At 54.0% G+C, this 18,808-nt stretch overlaps 1 protein-coding gene across 14 annotated transcripts in view; it reads right to left on the minus strand.

The window, feature by feature from the left end:
- ZNF185 (zinc finger protein 185 (LIM domain)) overlaps positions 1 to 18,808 on the minus strand; it is an 80,546-nt gene that overhangs the window by 48,005 nt on the left and 13,733 nt on the right. For all 14 annotated transcript variants that reach the window (XM_014539610.1, XM_014539600.1, XM_014539608.1 and 11 more), the window contains exons 3-6: positions 18,786 to 18,804; positions 2,707 to 2,785; positions 2,393 to 2,516; positions 1,899 to 1,964 (exon numbers count right to left, since the gene is read on the minus strand). In XM_014539610.1, coding sequence (XP_014395096.1) covers positions 1,899 to 1,964; positions 2,393 to 2,516; positions 2,707 to 2,740 — 224 coding nt within the window. In that variant the 5' untranslated portion in view covers positions 2,741 to 2,785; positions 18,786 to 18,804. The remainder of the gene's footprint in view (positions 1 to 1,898; positions 1,965 to 2,392; positions 2,517 to 2,706; positions 2,786 to 18,785; positions 18,805 to 18,808) is intronic.

Below are 18,808 nucleotides of genomic sequence, written 5' to 3' on the forward strand. Positions count from 1 at the left end.
GAGCCTGCAACCCGGGCGTGTGCCCTGACTGGGAATTGAACTGTGACCTCCTGGTTCATAGCTCGATGCTCAACCACTGAGCCATGCCGGCCGGGCAATCACCCTCTGTTTTCGAAGCTGACCCAGCTCAGGCTGGACACTCCATGGCCAGAGGCTGGGGCTGAGGACATGGCAGGCAGAAGCCATGGCTCCTGACCTATTCCCCACTCCACATATCCCCCACCCCCCTGCCTTTTCTAGGAAAGTTCATGAGGTCCTAAGGGGCAGAGCCCAGGCATGAGTCAGCCAAGGCCAGCTGACCATCCCTTGCCCTCCTCTGGGGCTTCCCCTCCTCCAGCCCCTGGGACACCCACAACACACATTATGGAATTTGGGGACCTGAGGGCATTGTGAAGGCTAAGTCAGTGGCTGGAAAGCATTAGGCTCTATGTGCTGGGCACTTTCTGATTGGGAGCAGACGAGGGCACTCAGAGATCTCAGGGGGTTGGAGGTGGGAGCCAAAGGCTGACAGTGAGGACAGGAGATAAGGACTCTGTCCATGAACAGAGGAGCTTAGGACTGAGTAGCAGGGTTGGGTCTAAGGGGACTTCGTGCAAGCAGGCAGGCAGGGCAGCACAAAGCCCAAGTGTTCTCCATCTCAACAGACACTGTACTTGACCGAGGACAACCTCCTGGAGGTGACCAAGTTCCAGGATCACTTCGGGTGGGACCGGAGAAAGAAAGGTCACTTGCACCCCTTCCAGCCACAATGAGCATTTATGACTGAAATACCTGTGTGCTGGGGAGACTAGGCCATGGCCCCTTGCTGGCCCTGGACCCCTCTGGGAAATAATGAGAGCCCAGGTTTATGTAGACTTCTGGGCTCCCTTTCTCTGGGCCCTGAGTCACAGTACTCCAGGACGTGCTTTTCAAATGCACCCCCAAACTAAAGCCCTGGTGAGAACTGTACCCCCAAAGTAAACAAGCTCCACCAATGCATAGACTATGTTTGAACTGTCTGCAGACCCTTGCCAACCTCGCCATTGTATGTTCATCTCTTTACTTGAGTTGTACCTGCTGGGATGTCAGTTCCCTGAGGAGAGAGGGCTGTCTCCCCTGTGCTCAGCATAGGACCTGGTGAGTAGCGGGCACTAAGTCATTGAAGGATGACAGGCAAGTCCACTGTTACCAAAGGCAGCCTCTGGGGCTAGCAGTGAATTTGGACCCCTTCCTTCCAGCTGCTGCCTCTGCCTCTACGACCACTTGAGAAAGGCCCTGGCAATGTACTCACTGCCAATTGCCGGCTGTTTAGAGCAAGGATCAAGCCTGAATTTTTGGCTCCGCACCCCCTTACTTGTCAGGAGCAGTTCCTGTAGATCTGAGCAGATGTTCTCACTCTTCAGAGCCTCCCTGGACACCTCTTTGCAAAAGTCTTTGAAATAGAGAGGGGATTATTCCCCTTGGACAACTGTCAAAATGTGTCAGACTGAACGTGGGAGACAGTTGTTGCAAATGTGTGAGTCTCCCCTGGCGTGCCAATTTCCAGGTGCACTCAGCAATCAGGACTACCTATAGAGGGAGTCATGTGCTACTTAAAGCACCTCACAGACATTGTCGTACTCCCAGCAGGGGGTTCTTAATGACAAAGTTTTGATTACAGTTGACAGGTGGAACCATGGAGGCCCAGAAGGGGAGGCAGCTGGCCCAAAGGCCACACAGCAAGGCCAGGAAACTGGACCCAGTTGACTCCTCCTTTCCCTTTCCCAAGGGAGAGCAGAGCGGGAAAACCCATCCTTCTTGTGGATTTCAAATGTCATGCTGCAGACCCTAATGTCCCTTCTCAGCTCTGGCTCCATCCCTGTCTCCTGAGTACTGCAGCATGGGGCCCACCCACCAGCCATCTGGGTCCCACTTCTTACCTGGCCTTCGGGACCTCCCCAGGTGATGAAAAGGATGTGGCACGGCTCCGACCAGAGGGCAGCTCTCTGGGGAAAGAGAGTTCCCAAAAGAGTGGCTCCCAGGCCCTGAACAGTCATCCACCCTATGGCCTCCCTACTAGAGACTGACTGCTGGGCCCCAAGGCAGCTGTGGGAGGTGCAGTACATGCACCCCAGGAACTTGGCCCACCATTCCCATTTCACCTTCTCCCGCAGTTTGCCTCCATATTCCACAGGCACTCGCACATGTACACCTCAGCACCCAGGGCTTTCCTGCCCTGTGACTTTGGTTGAGTCTTTCCCTCAGCTGCATTGCTTTCCCCCGCTCCAACCTCCCTAGCTGACCTATGGTCACATTGCCTGGCTGAGCTCTGAATGGGGGAAGCCCCTCAACATCTCCAGGTCAGGACAAGACTTGTGGATCACAACCCCAGCCCCACCTGCTGCTGTTGGCCCTCCCGACCTCCTGGACTTACAGGGTGTGGCCCTCTGATTCATCCTGCTTGGTGATCCAGCTCTTGTCCCCCTTCAGAGTGGTCCGCACCTTCATCTGCCTGAGGACGTTACTGCGTTCCTCCTCGCCTGCTGAGAGAGGCTTCCCTGGCATGGGCAAGGTTACACAGCTTCAGAAGGGGAGCCCAGCCCCAGGACCCTGGGCTTCCTTTCCAGTCCTCCCAACATGTCTCTCTCTGCTACCCAGGCAGCGCTCCTGGCCCTGGCAGGGCCAGCCTGGGAAAAAGCAGCCACATACCATGCCCAGGACTGGAACAAGAGGGAGCCTGGACCTCACCTTTGGTGCTGCTTCCGAGAGCTGAGATGCTCATGGTGTCTGCTCTGACAGTCACTTCTCAGTTGATTCAATAGGGCTCCTGGGGCAAAGGCAAGCACATGGCTGTCACTTCATACATTTATAATGGCTTGCGGGTCACCGTGTGGCTCCTGGCACACCAAGACCATCCAGACTGTCTTTTGGGCATTGGGAAGCAAACATTCATGAAGTCCTGGGTGGCAGGTACATTGAGGAGCATCCACAGTCCCCAAGTGTGAACACTTCCTGGATCTGCCACCACCAGGTGGAACACCCACATGTCTGCCCAGGGTCACTGACCTGGGGAACAAGGCACAGACAACCAGGAGCTGTCTGTTTGAGAGATGGCTGATGAGGGAACACTACCAGCCCTCCTAGAAAGCTCTAATGGCCAGAATCCAGGCCCCAGAATGTGTGGGGAGAGAGTGGCAGCGAGGCAACCTTCACAGTGCCATACAGAGGGCAGGCTCTCTGGAGGCCGACACTGGTGGACTCAGAAGGAGGGACTAGAGGAAGAGCAGGGGCTGTGGACAGCAGCAGTTTTGAAGTTAGACCATGTCTCAGTACTTACTAGCTGCCTGACAGACCTTGGCTAGGTCAGCTAATCTCTCGGGTCTGCCTCAGTGTTCTTTGTGAAATGGGAGTTTAAAAAGTCTACCCTTGCCCAGCCAGTGTGGATCAGTGGTTGTGAACCTATGAACCAGGAAGTCACAGTTTGATTTCTGGTCAGGGCACATGCCCAGGTTGCAGACTCCAACCCCAGTGGGGGTCATGCTGAAGGCAGCCAATCAATGATTCTCTATCACCGTTGATGTTTCTATCTCTCCCTCTCCCTTCCTCTCTGAAATCAATAAAAATATATATTTTTAAAAATATTATAAATTTTTTAAAAGTATACCCTTCCTGGTTGCTGTGAGGACAGAATGCATTAATGTCTTGCAAGTGGCGGCACCACCTGGCACAGCCAAGATCAAAGGGTGTTGAACAGGAGCAGTAACTCTCAACCTGCCCTCCCTGGGAGAGGGGACTGTGGTTGGTCCTCAATCAGCACAAGCATGGCCTGGGGTAGTGCAGCCCTGTGTGGTTCAGGAGTTGGCTCCATCTCCAGTGAGGAAAGTCCTGGGCCCCATTGCCAACTCCTAATGGCCCTTGGTGACCCGGGAAGGGTGGAGATCTAGTAAGGGCTTGCTGCTGTGTCTGGGAAGCAGAAAATGTCCTATGCTCTGCTTTCTCTTCCTCTCTCTGTCTTCTAACCCTGCTCTCACTTCTTGTCTCCTCTTTATACTTCAGCCAGTTGTTGCCCTCCTGTGGCCAGTAAAGGGCTGTGGTGGCCTCTGAGGCCTTCACCGGCCCATGAAGGCTGTTGGTCGCCTGAGGGCCTGGGGTGAGGAAACCAGTTCTCCAGGTTGGGACTGGCCTGGTGTTGCAGGGAGATGGAAGGTCCACATCATGGATCTAGTCACAGCCCTGACCTGTCACAGCTGGCTTCTTGGGTCTCAAGTGAGGAGTTGAAGGCTCAGGCAAGCTGGCATGATGAGAAGCAGGGGCCCTGGCCTTGCAAACACAGTCCTGAGGCAGAGCAGTCTTCCTCTTAGGGGTCTGACACCCTCTGGGCCCCTCCAGGGCCAGGCCTGAGCAGCTGGGCCCTGCTGCCAGCTGGCAAGGCCTGGACATGTTTCCATGGAGGTCAGGGGTACACTAAAATGGGTAGGGCAGGGGGCCAAGAGCAAACCAAATTTGCCATGTCAGCAAGAGCTGGCTTTCCCATAAACTGCACCAAATGAGCAGTCCAGGAGGCCTGAGCCTGCTGTGTGCCAGGAACAGCACCTCATCATCATGCATGGGCACCCTGCATGCTCAGCCCCTGCACCAAGGCAGCCACGTCACAGTTCTACTGAGCAGAGCACATACCATAGTTGATTCTCACATGCCAAACTGTCCCATCCCAGCAACCCATGAAGTGACCCTGCTGGGCAGGGTGCACAGAATCGCCTCCTGAAATCTTGGTTCCTTGGTCTCCTGGTGCTGCTGACTGACTGAGAGCTTGAGCGAGTCCCCCACTCCCTATGGGCCTCAGCTTGGGAACTCCTACTACTCAGTCTTTAGGTTCCTTCAGAAATTCATCAATCTTCTCCTGGCAAACCTGTTGGCCACATTGTCTAGAAGTTTTCTGCCCAATTAGAACCAAATAAAACACTTCCCAAATAAGGAGGGACTCACACACATACAGAATGACAGAAGCAGAGGCGCCATTGGGGACTCCCAGGCCAAATGTCTCCATTCAGACTCACCATTCCCTCCCCTCTTAGAGAGCAAAGCAGAGCAGCAACCCCATTAAGAAGCAGCTGGGAAAATCCTCTGCAGACAGGAGCAGCTTTGGAGAACAGGGAGCTGACCACTCAAGAGGGTGTTTCCTGGGCAGCTCTCACACACTGTGTGTGGGCAGATCAATAGGGGCATCTTTCTGGAGTACAAATTTCCATGTTTTGAAAACCTTAGAAAGAGCAAGCCTGTTGATCCAGCAGTTCCCCTCACCGCCATATCTCCTAAGGAGACAACTACATAAGTGAACCAAATATACAAGAGGGCGTCATCCCGGCATTTAGTGTGATGGTGAATATTTGGCAATAATCTAAATTCCAAAGTCATTTAAAAATATATAATGATCCATCACTCAAGCATACACTATGCAGTCATTACAAATGATATTGGTATATATGATATTTAACAAGCCTTTGTGTGTATGGTTTTCATATATCATTATGTGAAAGGCAGCTTTTAAAACAAGATGTGTAGGATGGTGCCATTGACTTAAAAATGTCCTATGTAATAAAAGGCTAATATGCAAATAGACCGAACAGTGGAACAACTGAACAACTAGTCGCTATGATGTGCGCTGACCACCAGAGGGCGTGTACAGAACATGGTGGGTGTCAGCTGCAGAGGGATGGTGAAGCAGGTAAATGGGGGCGCCAGACCAAGGGGGAGCGCCCGTTGCTGTCATCAGGGTGAACCTCTGGTGGTCCTGCCCAGCACTCGCACCTGCTGCTGGCGCCAGCTCCGCTCGCTCACGCCCACAGTCAGCACCAGAGCTGCCACTCGCACCTGGTGCTGGTGCCTGGTGCCGGTCCCAATCGCTCAGCACCATCAGCACGTGTGAGTGGCGGCTGCTGGCCCCAATCGCCCCTGAGGACTTCTCCACCTTCCCCTGCTCCTGAGGGGTGATCAGGGCCAGTAGCTGCCTCTCACACCCGCTGCCAGTGAGGGCCCACTCGCACCAGCTGCCAGCGAGGGCCCACTCGCACCCACTGCCGGCACCAGAGCTGCCTCTCACACCCGCTGCCAGTGATGGCCCCACTCGCAACTGCTGCTGGTGCCAGAACCATTGCTTGCACCCACTGATGGCGCTGGCCCCACTTGCACCGCGCTGTCAGCGGGTATGAGCAGGGCTGGTATGAGCAGGGCTGGTACCATCAGTGTGTGGGAGTGGTGGCAGTGGGAGCAGGGCTGCCCGTAGAGAGGGGACTGGAGCCCGTGTCAGGAGGGGCTGGGCGGGGGTGCAGAGGATGGGCCAAGACCTACTCCTGTGCCCACTGTAGCCTCGTGACCCACAGTTCCTTTCAAGGTGCATGAATTCGTGCACTGGGCCCCTAGTCTATATAATAAAAATCCAGTGACCATTATGACCAGTCGCTATGATGCACAGTGACCACCAGGGACAGACACTCAACACAGGAGCTGCCCCCTGGTGGTCAGTGCGCTCCTACAGCTGGAGTGCTGCTCAGCCAGAAGCTGGGCTCATGGCTGGTGAGCACAACAGTGGTGGCTGGAGCCTCTCCTACCTCCACGGCAGCAGTAAGGAGTGGCGAGCCAAGCGGTAAAGAGCAAGCAGGTGGGCAGTTACGAGCGAGGGGTCCCAGATTGTGAGAGGGATGTCCGATCAGGCCTAAACCGGCAGTTGGACATCCCCCAAGGGGTCCTAAACTGCAAGAGGGCGCAGGCTGGGCTGAGGGACCACCCTCCTACACAAATTTCATGCATCGGGCCTCTAGTATTTACATAAAAAATGCACATGGGAAAAAACACCTAAAAGGATATATACCAAAATATTTGGCTCCTCTGCAGTTCTAATTTTTCTATCATAAACGTGCATTGCTTGCATGATAAAAAGTAAAGAAACAGTGGTTCAAGGAAATGAAATGGGAGTTGGGGCTGCTTGGATAGCAAAGAATGAGTCTCAAAAGCTGCTAAAAAGATAAGATGTGAGGAGAGTGTACGAATGCAGCAGGCTACTATAACATTATGTCATATCTCAATTAAAATATTACTAACTTATGTATACATTTGATTAGGATCTCATATATTTATAAATAAGAAAACATGTTTATAATGTACAATTAAATGAAAAATAACTTCTAAAACTATCAATAGTATGACCCCATTTATGTAAAAAAAATGCAAAGGGAGCATTCTTAAAAGCTATACACTAAAATGTACAACAATCAGTTAATGTACCAAAATCTTCTAAGAATATTTTTTTAGATGACGGAATTAAAGATTTTTTTAATTTCTATTTTTTTGCTCCTCTGTATTGCTAATTTTCTTATCATGGATGTGTATTGCTTATGTGGTAAAGACTAAACAAAGAGTGGTTTAAGCAAATGATGGGTCTCAAAACTGATACTAGGTGAGCAGTACTAAGGGGTGAGGAGAGTATATGGATACAGCTCCAGTGGCCCTGGGAATTCTCTCCCTCCTGCCAGGTGGACATCCCAGGGGTAGGTGTGGGGAGGGGGACCCCCTGTCCTGGGATGCACTGTGCAGTGTCTTGCCTCTGGCACATATGACCTCTTCCAGGAGTCTCCATCCTCTTTGCTCACCAGATCAGGGTGGGGGGAGAGCAGATGGTGTGCTTAGAGTCTGATCTCAATCCTCAGTCAGGAGGTCACAGCAGCAGCTGCTCCAGCAGTACAATGCAGAAGCACCCCAGGGAACAAGAGGCCAGCTTCCCTCACAAAGGCAAGGGGCACAGGAGGACAGAAGGACTGCATTTTCAGGTGCTGAACACAAATCCCCATCTTCAGGCCTCTCCCCTCCCACCCTTCTCAAGTCACCCCCTTCCCCTCACCCCCACACGCGGCTGTCTGGCACTGTTCCCAGGGAGAAGGAGACCATGGAAGAGGGAGTGCTCAAAGCCTGGATGTTGGCAGTGATGGTACAAGAAGACCCAAGTACCAGGATGGGAGCCTTGGCCCTGCCCTTCCATGGGGTCTTGGGACATGGTTTGCAAGCATGCTAACAAGACAGGCGCCCAGTCCAAGGATCAGGACAGACATGCCCAGCAGTAGGTCTGCAACTAGAGAGCAGTAAGTTTACTGTCATCCATGCTTCACCATGAGCAAAGGAGCTGGAGAGGTTAGGCAACTGGTCTCAGGCCACACTTTCAACACTTCCAGAAGGTGGAAGGTGCAGCCGGAATCTGAGCCGCAGCCACGCAGTAGCCCTGCTCCCATGCTTCATGGCTGGGAGTGCTCCTTGGAGCAAAATGTCAGGGTGCAGGTGGCCCAGGCACCGCCTCAACTGACATCTGTACACTTTCCCCAGAGCCGAGCACATGGCCTCTGCAGCCGATTTGCACCTGCTGGAGGGAGGGGACTCTTGGACTTGGGCTAGCCACACACACAGTATTCATCTAGCTGCTCATCCCGGTCCAGCCACTACTAATTCCATTTATTGGGCCCCAGAATCCCCTCCATGGAGGGCAGCCCACACCCCTGTGGGCTCTACTTCCCCTGTGCACCTGACATGCAAGATGCCAATCAAGTTCAAGACATGGAAGAGATAAACTGCTCTGACTGGGGCCCCTGAATCTCCCCACTCACCCCACTGAGAAGGTGGAGAGCGAAGCAAGATGAATGAACACTGGATTGCTGGATTGTTACATCCCCAGCCGCCTTTGAAAGCAGAACTGGAGACCTCCTGCCTGCCTGGGGCCTTCCAGTCTTAAACTTTCCTTGGCCCATGAACCCTGTCATTCAGAAGGGTCACCTGACCTGAGAGCAAAGACATCTCTGCTCCTTATCTCTAAGTGGGCTCACTTGGCTGTGATGCCGTACCACTCACTAAGCCTTGGTCTTCTCATCTGTAAAGTGGTGCTGAGCTACCAAGCTTGTGGACCTGTTGTCTATGTCTCCTCCAAGGCACCCCCAAGGCAGAGCACATGCTACTTCTGAGAATTTGGATGTTTTGATGCTGGTGGGTGTTCTCATCTCCCAAATGGCCTATGTGAGCATATCACTGGTCAGGACAGCCACTCCATGTACCCCATGTCTACCTTGATGAGAAGTCTTCTGGTTCCTTAGGAATTGCCATATCACCTTGCTTAGGGGCCTGGCCTGGGCCGCCAAAGGGGTGGATGACTCATCTGCCACCTTCTACCCCAGCTGTCCCTCACGGTGAATATCTGGAGCCTCACTAGACATAGCCCCACTAGGCAGTACCCCTTTCTGTGCCAACTCTGAGCAAGACTTTACACTGAGACTATACTAGCCTCTCCCAGTTCAGAACCAAGTCCAAATCCTCCTGAGCAGGCCAGACACCAGGTGGGTGCCCCTAGCCCACCTTCCTGGACCTTCATCCCCTTTTTATCCCTCTCTGATTAGCCTGCAGATGTTTCTTGAGGCAGGCAGGGGGAGTTGGGGACAGGTCCTCTCTGATGCAGATGGCCTCAGAAGGCCAATAGGCATGCTCCCACTGCACCTTCCTCCCTGCTGAGCAGTCTGTCAAGGCTGCCCAGCAACCTCCCAGGAAAGGGGCCTCCAGCTCTGATTGGACAGCCAGAAGCGAGGAGCCAATGAGGGGGTCCAAGGAGCCACAGCGAGCCCAGTGTCGTCAGTGGAGCCAGAGCTGATGCAGCAGCTGATGCTGGCAGATTAGCAGGAGGGTGGGAGCCCAGGAGACGGAGAGGGGGGAGTCGCAGACAGTGACGCAAATGCTTGGCTGATGCGTGAGGAGACAGAGATGGAGAGAGAAGCAGCAGGAGGAGGGGGCACCCCGCAGCCCACAAGGACGTGCTCTGCAAGACTAACTTGGAGAAAGCTTTCTAGAATAGCCACCCTGCTTGACTCCTCAAGTTGTGCACACCCCCTTTTCCAAGCAGGCTTCTGTGTCTTTGCCATTGCCAAATGGTTTTGAGCTTCAGTCCAGGAGGCATTCCCCAGAGAAGCCTTCAAGTCCCACAGCCCCCTGGCTCAGGGACACAGCCTAGTCCCATTCTTGGTCACACTATGTCTGCATTTCCCACTATCCTGGAAGGAAAAAAGATATATAGGAGAGAGGGAGGTGTAGAGGTGCAGAGCCCACCCTGGGGAGAGACTGCAGCAGCCGTGGGCATGGATGTGGATGTGGAGGGCCATCAACCTGGTGGCTCTCTCTGGCCCCCTCATGCCAGCCCACTCCAGGATTAAAATGTCCTCTCTGCTTCCCCTGCACAGATGGAAAGGGCTGGCTTCTTCCAGACAACTGGATGCACACCAAGGATGGGGCAAGGTAGCTGGGACTGCCAATACAGGCAGCCTGGTCCTCGCGAACCCCCGGGCCCTGGCCTGGGATCTTTGTGGCAATGCTTTGTGTGAAAGGAGATAGCAGGTTGAGCGACTGCCCTTCTTTCACCCTGGGTGGCAGGGGAATAGGGGGTATTGGATGTCAGGCAGAGACCTCCTAGCTAAACTGGGAGGGAAGAGGAGCAAAACACCCTTAGCTTGCCTTCCAGGAGCACGGAATATCGTTGCACATGAAGACGACACAGCTAGGGGGCATGGGTGTTGGGGCTTGTCTGAATGTGTGTGTGCTGGCTACCATGAGGGAGCATGAGTGGGCACATCCTAGGCAGAAGAGCAAGGGGCAGGGCTTCCCCAGAGGTGAGCTGTGATACTCTGCACCCAGGGGACTGAGAGGAAGCCCAACTGCATATGCCCACATGTATGGGCTTTCCAAGGGGCCCCATTCCTGACTGGCAAGGATCCACACAGTTCTGTCTCTTTGAACCAGAGCCAGCTGCTCAGCTCTGGGTGGACCTCTTAGTATGGGCACAGCATGTGGGAGCCCAGTGGGACAGGGCGAGAGCATGCAGCTCAGAACACACGTAGCCAAGCCCGGTGACCAAACATGAATGTGGCAAATGACATCAGGATGAAGCCATCAAGGCCTTGGGCCGCCCAGTGCAGGGGCTGGTTGCTGGACCAACCTCAGACCACGTTTTAATGAGCAGTTTCATGGGGCTCTGGGGCACGGAGCTCTCACAGAGGCAGAGCCCCAGAATAAGGCCTCCTGCGCCACCTCAGCAAAAACCTAAGTGCTTCCATCTGGGTCATGAGGGGAGAGGTGAAGTGATGACAAGTCCCTTGTTGCCAAGCAACTTGTTCTTAAGATGAGTGGACCAGCCAGTTCTGATGGTTCAGCTGGTCACTGCCAGGGGTCTCAGAGTAGACAGGTGGCCTGGTGGAAGGAGACTCCTTTCTTCCACGGGACCTTAGCTTCCTACCATTGGAAAAAAGTGTCAATGGTTAAATCATGGAAAAACAAAGCCTGCAAGGGGGACCCCAGCTGTCACACCTATTCCCCTCTGGGTCTCTTCTGAGAGTCTGAGTTGGTCTCTACAATCTAAAGGCTCCAAGCTGCCAGAGCCACCCTCCAAGGCTGTGCCCCTCCTCACCTGTGTGACAGTCTGACTTGCTGGGACCTTCCCTGGTGATGGGGGATTCTCAGCATGGGGAAGGTGCCTGCCCATTTGCACTGTAAATGTTCCCGTTGAACAAAGAGCCTCCAGTGGCCCCAGCATTAGGGAAAGGACTCAAAGAAAAGTCCTCGTGCCTTGGAGCTAGCTTCTAGAATAGACACTCAGATCCTCTTTGGGTGTGTTTCAAAGAAATGCATTTGAACTTCAAGGTCAGGGTCCTCCCTTGTGCGTAAGCGCCCCTGGGAGGCCCCTCTCAAGCTCTTTCAGAGAACTGAGCTGTCCCAGGATTGGGGTGGTCTTTGTTACCAAGGGAAGGATGACACTGAGTTAGTCAAAGTCCACCTGCTGGAGAGCCCCACTTGCCAACCAAGGGGTGCAGGTGTCTTCTCTCAGACTGGCCTTCCTTAGAGAGCTACCCTCTGCAGTCAGTCTGGCAGCCGCCAAGCCTGAAGGGGGCAGCAGTAACAGAAGCTGAGAAGGTGGTGGGGACACTGCTTGTTCAGAAGGCCTCAGAGACAAGCCAGCTGGGCCCATCAACTGCTATTTCATAGGAGGGGCACACTGGTGCCATCAGAGACGTGGAGGAACTTGGTCAAGGTTGCAAAGCCACATATCCAGACAGTCTTCCAACTCAGGTGCAAAGGAAAGAGCACTAGGAAGGAGTCCAAGTCCTGGTTCTGTCAGAACGAGTCACTGGAAATTTCACTTCCCCTCTCTGGCTGAAGATGAAGCCCCTTTCTCAAAGTTCTCCCTGGCCCTGGCACCTGGTCTTGGGGTGGGGGGGAGGCATGGGCTTCAGTGCAGCCCTCTGCTCATCACCAGTGACACAGGATGACATGCAGTGCTGTTTTTCAGAGCCTCCATCCCTGTCCTGCCTTCCCTCTGGAACTTCCCCTGGAGGTCAAAGGTCCAGCATCATAGGGAGAGCCCAGGCTGAAGGGCAGGGGTCCCATGAAGGCTTCAGCAGGAATTACCACAGGCCAGGCTGAGAAATGCCTAAATACAAAGATGAACGGTGCCGAGGCCTCGGGCAGGACATGGCATGGAGTGTGAGGGGGCTGGGAACGCTAAAAGCCAGGGAGAGTGACCTTCACCCCCTCCTCAGGTGCCCTCGCCCCCTTCCCCCCAGTCCTTTCTCAAGGCAGGCACTTGGCAAACTGTTTCAGTTTTGACCCAGGCAGACCTAAGCCAGTGCTCAGGCAGCTGACCCGATTCCCCGGGCCAACAGGGTTGGAATGATCAACTGTCCCATTTTATGAAGGTCTCGTGAATGAGGGCATCCCAATTCCTGGTCTCAGCAGCTGGCAAGAGGACAGGCGGCAGCAGGTTGCTTTCTTCCAGAAAGGGTTGGAGTGGGCGCTGCTGCTGCTCCAGGGGTTCCTGGAACCCAGAGGGTCTCAGCAGTAGTCGGGTGGAAGGGGCCCTTCAGAGGCCTGCCAGAGTGATGACTGAGCAGCTGGGTCTCCAAGACCCGCAGTCTGCTGCTCAGCACGCAGCTCCCAGGGGCCAGTGTGAGGGGTTGAGCAAAGAACCTTGACCTGCCCCTGATGCTCCAGTCCCGGGGGTTCCTGCCTCCAGGCCAACCAATGGGGCGGCAGGAAGGAGATGCACCACATGGAAAAAAGAGCAGGAGGAGACTTGGGTTGCAGAGGGGAAAATGTAATATGGAAAAAGAACACATGGGGGGAGTATTTGTAAATGTGCTTTACAGGTAAATGACTTCTGCATGAAAGTCTGGAATTTTACCTCCCCCCATACCCCAGAATCTAGACTTCTCGGCGTCAGCGCTGGAGGGCCGCTTGGAGGCAGATGTCTGAGGTGGATTAGCTCCCTCCCAAAGTGGTGGGAAGCTTGAGCCCTGAGGGGACAAAGGGAGCCATGGCCACCTGGCCGCTGTCACCCTTGAGGAGCTGGGATTCTTTCTGGCTCTCCTGTGCCCAGTTTCTAGCTCTGGGAAGGCTGAATACAAGTGACTGCTGGGGGTGACTGGGCCATTTCAGATGTGTCTTGGCTGCAAGGGCCAGTAAAAGGAAGAGCCATCTGAGATATCTCTGTGGATGCCCAGGGCTGGGCAGGGTCAACGTGCTGGACACAGCAGGACCCAGGAGCCCTCACCCCAAACACAACCTCTTGGCAGAGCAACCTATATGAGCTATGTTCATTGTTCCCATGGCCTCCACCTCCCCTGGTGTACCATGAAATGGAGCCCTGAGGAACCCTGGGAGCCCACCTATGGGGCCTGGTCTGGCTATGTCCGCCACCCCCAACACCCCAGTTGTCTCTGCAGCCTGGGAACCAGGCAATTTTAAGTCTGTCCCAGTGGGACAGAGATGCAATCCCCATCTGCACACAGACAGCCAAGGGGGTTCAAAAGGACTCAATGGTCATGGAACCCACCCTGACCCCAACCAACTCTCCCTCTCCAGGAATGTCCCTGTACCCTCACTGCTACCACCCATTTGGCTTTTGCCAAGGCAGGCCCAGTGAAAGGGAAGTTCCCCCATATTTGCCCCTGACTGCCATTGTCCCAGTTACAGGTGATCACAAATGAGGCTCAAGAGGAAAAGCAGTGCCAGCCCCCTCTCCCCACCCACAGCATCTCCCACTTCAGCTGACCTCCGGCGGACCTCCTCCTCCTCCTGGCAGCTCTCTCATACCCAGCTCCCTCCCAGTGCCCTTCTTTCTCACCTTTCCCTCCACTGGAGTTTCCATGTCCCCTGAGCTCCACTCTCACCTCTTATCACTGTCCTCATTTTTTTGGATAAAAACATGGAGACCCAGAGAGGAGAAAACATTTGCCCAAGGCCACCTATTCATTTATTCAAAAAGCATTTATGGAAAGTCAATGCCGGGCTGGGAGCTGATCAGACCGATAGGCAGCTTAGAGAAGCCTTGTGAGGGCACTGCCAGAGCGCTGCATTACCCAAGGAGATGCCCTGGGCTCGGATGCCCCCGAAAGAATGAAAGAGTGAGTAGGAGCTCCTTGGGCAGAAGTAGTGAGGCAAGTCCTAGTTTTTGTTTCTATGGTGTTGTTTTTTTAAAATATATTTTTATTGATTTCAGAGAAGAAGTGAGAGGGAGAGAGAAATAGAAACATCAATGATGAGACAATCATTGATTGGTTGCCTCCTGCATGCCCCCCACTGGGGACCGAGCTCGAAACCCCGGCATGTGCCTTTGACCAGAATCGAACCTAGGACCCTTCAGTTCACAGACGCTCTACCCACTGAGCAAAACCAGCCAGGGAGGTTTTTGTTGTTGTTTTGTTTTTGTTTTTGTTTTCAGTCTAAACCAGGCACTGCCCTGGTGAGCATTTTCACCAGGGACACCGGTTCTTGTGATTGGAATTCTTGAGCCTCTCTCCATAGCAACCGTTGGCCACATCACGCTCTCTGGGAAACTGACCTAGTCATCAGAAAGTGGTGTTCTGAACCAACGATCACAGGTACCAGACCAAAGGGTCTGGGTGCATGCCTGAGGTGTGCCCACAGATGGGGGCAAGGCCAGGGACCACCTTCCACAACCCGCAGCAGTGTGGGGACTGCCCACCACTGATCCCAGTGACACAGGGTGTGGCCACAGAGTTCCACAGCCACCTCAGCGGTCACCACCAGCGACCCCAGTTCTCCACTCCCTCTTGAAATGGGGAGTGAGCATACTCCCCGTGGGAAAAGCATAGACAATGTTTCTGCAAGTGGCCCTGGGTCCCTCTGGGACATGTGCTTAGGCTGCAGATTCCTGTCTCCCCACATCAGAGTTTGAGAATGACACCCATAGAGCCTCCTGTCCTTTCATTTTCCAGTCCCTTCTCCACCCAGGCCTGCCCCTCCCACTTCCCTTATCTCTGGCCTTCTCAGTTCTCAGTCTTCCCTGTGCCTCAGTGCCCAACACGGGCAAGGGATGAGAAGACACTGGCCAAATACTTCCGTGTGTGTATGTGAGATATGATAACCTGGCTCTATTCTTAATCCTCAAATGAGTCTTGATTGAGTTTCTCTCTGTGCCTCGGTTTCCCTTTGGAAAAATGAACTGACACTAGCCTTGCCCACCTCTTGACCCCTCCATAGCCACTCCTCAGTGGATGGTTAGTGTCACACAAGTGCCTCCATGTCAAATTTTCCCTTCCTGAAGAAAACCACCAGTAATGTTAACAGTGGGGAATCCAGATAAGGCTCCAAGGGAGTTCTTTGTATGACTCCTACAACCTTTCTGTGAGTTTTAAATTGATCCAAGACAAATGGTTAAAAATAAAAACAGTGAAAATTTAAAAAGCAAGTGAATCAGATTTTAATAGGCATCCAGAAATTACCTAAGAATGAAGTTTTCTTTGGCAAATCATTTAACTGTGAGTTTGATACCACGTGTGTCACCGGCACAGACTAGCAGTGATTTTTAAACCACTGTTTTTCCTCAGGTGGGGAGCCTACATTCCTCCCAACCTGCCCCAACCTCACCCCTGGCCACCACAGCTCCTGGAGGACCACAGTGTGGTCCTGGCTCAAAGGACATCCCTGACAGCACTGCCTCTGTGCCGGGTGCCAGCTGCTTGCCGCTATGTAGCAGGTGCTCCTGGCTTCAGCCTCCCTCCTGTACAGGTGACAAAATTCAGGCCTCCAAAGGCTGTGTGATGTGCTCAGGTTTGCACAACTAGATGGTGGCTGAGCTGGGGTTTGAACCCAGCCTGACCTCCCAGCAGCTCTCTTACCCCGAGGCTGTAAAGGTGCCGCCCTGTCCCACCATTCACTTCCCTGCTGCACTTCAGGAGCCTAATGCCAGCTCTCTGACCCTTGGAATCAATGATGCCAACCTCTCTTGAGCATCACTCTCAGGCATGTGGGCTCCCTGGGTGTTCTGCTCTTGTCCTGGCATCAGCGGGCACAGTGGAAATGCATTCAGAGTCCCTGATGGATCCCAACCACAAGAACCCAAAGGCCCAGGGCACCACGTGAGCTGCAGCTCTCCTCTTCCTGGGCCACGGTCCTGTCACATACCATGAAGGCCTGGCGGGCCTCAGGGGTCAGCTCAGAAGGCAAGCTGGATTGCACATGATCTGGCACCCTGTGGGCTGTGGCTTGAAGCAAGATCCAGACCAAAGAGATAAGTTATCCATGGAGGCTGAGTGGGGAAGGGAGGAGGGCTCTCAGCATTGAGTCAGATTGGGGACTTCCCTCGGCATGCGACTGAGGACAGTTCAGGGACCGGCTGACAATGCTTAGGGTGGCCAGGTCCTGGGCCCACTGCTGAAGGTCTGTAGTCTTTGCCCGTCACATCTCAGGAGGCCACAGGGACACTACACAGAAATGCGAGGGGCGCAAGACAGGTTGAGGGAGGCTGAGGTGAAGCGTTGGCTGCCCCTGGGGTCACTGCCCTCAAGTTAAGGAGGAACTGAGGTACACACTGCAGGTGGTAGCTCCTTACTGAGTGGCCTCTCTGTCTCCCAAACTGGACTGTCATTCACAATTTCATTCCAGGTTCCCTCTGCTCAGCTCTGGGTGGAACATACAGGAGCTTAGAAAGAACTGGGTGGAACATACAGAAGCTTAAGAAAAACTGGGTTTGTTCTTTTGGTCACAAGGAGGAGGTCAGACTCAAGCAGCCCCAAAGAATGTGAGGACCTTGACCTGGTAGCTGCTGAGCTCCTTCTCCTACTTCCAAGCCCTCCTCCTCTAGGAAGCCTTCCCTGATCCTCACAGTCAGAGCTGCTCCCTTGCTTCTGGCACCCAGGGCCCCTTATGCTTATGCCACTCAGAGCTGCAGCATCCAATGTGGTCATTGGCCACCTCTGTCACTGACTTGTGAGTGTCCCGAGGGTTGAAATGAACAGATCTGGAACAGCTGCTCTGTGCCTGACCCTGGGCTGGGTGTCTTCCATCAGCTCACTGCAGCCGAGTATGGAACCCCCAGCCAGGCCAGGGCTTCCAAAGGCCATACCAGGAAGGGCTGGGGCTGGGAATTGATGAAAGGAGGGGGTAGAGCAGGTAACATCTCGCCTCAGAAAGGGGTATCATCTGCTTCTTTCCACACTGGAGTGGCCCAGAGGTGATGAGGCAAACAGCACATGCACCAAGGCCAGCTGGTAAGCTGGCCCAAGGTCTGTGCATCTGTCCTGGCCACTTGCTTCTAAGTGGAAAGCAAGGCCGCTGAGCTGTCCTTGATTTTTCAGATGAGGCAGTGGAGGCCCCAGGGAGGTAGGACCCTCCCTCCCCAGCCTCCCTCCACAGCTTTATGTGAGCTGGTGAGGAGGAAGTGGGAACCCAGAGCCCCTCCCCACTGTCCAGGCCTATCAGCCTATGGGACCCTGCTCCCTGTCCCCAGCCAAGTATCAAAATCAGAAGTCAAAAAAACCATGAAACCAAGGCAAGACTGGGTCTGGGTGCCAGAGGCCTCGACCACTGCTGGGTCGGGTGTGAGGGCTCTTTCTTGGGGTTCATAGACTGTGGTCCTGAGATGCAGCTGCACAACCTTCCACATTGTCAAGGCTGAGTGTAAATGGCTGAGTGAGAACACAGACAGTTCTACTGAACTTTGGATGTCCCAGAGCCCAGGCACACCCACCTCTGACTGCATCTGAGCCCCCAGCAGCCCTGGGTGGCAGGTGATCTGGCAAGTCATCCCCTTAGACTGACGGAACGGCCCAGATGCCCAGCTTGGAAGTAGCAGGGAAGATGGACAGAGGGAGAAGCTGAGCTTTCAGTCTCTTTTTGAGTTGAGATATCACTCTGTCTTTCCAAAGAGGACAGACTCTTGGCTCCCCCTGCCCCCATCAAAACAATCCAGCCACAGAGTCCCGCTGGCTGCAGATCCCGTTGATAACACCCAGTGACACTTGATTCGGCGCCTTCTGTCTGAGCAGCTACCTTCTCCGTGGCCCTCCAGGAGACTGCCTGGGACTCACAAGCAACCTGCGAGCCCCCTACTCTGGGTCTCAGTTTTCTCATCTATAAAATGGACACACGGTGAACTAGTCAATCTGAGACTCCCTGATTCTTAGGTCTGCAATTAATTCTCAGAGCATCCTGGCCCCAGACACATTCACCAACAATCAAACCCTCTTACAGAAAGAGCGAGAAGGCAGAGGAATCAAGCCAGCCTTCTTTGCCTCTCTCGGTCTCTTTGCTCACAGTGAAAAGCAGAAAACCAGGTGCACTGTCTCCCCAGCGGAAACCCAGGGGGGATGCTTGGAGCGCGTGAAGATCATGGATGGGGAAACTGAGGCCCGGAGTTGTCCCTGTCACCATCCTTGCTGTCACCAGACTGGGCAGGGGCCCAGTGCCCCCTGCTGCCTCTCTGCCGGGCTGCCCCGACGGCGACTCGACAGCCCTACCTGGCACAGGTGCCCAGCTCTGG

Source organism: Myotis brandtii, unplaced genomic scaffold (assembly GCF_000412655.1).
Source record: "Myotis brandtii unplaced genomic scaffold, ASM41265v1 scaffold2207, whole genome shotgun sequence".
Taxonomy (NCBI): domain Eukaryota; kingdom Metazoa; phylum Chordata; class Mammalia; order Chiroptera; family Vespertilionidae; genus Myotis; species Myotis brandtii.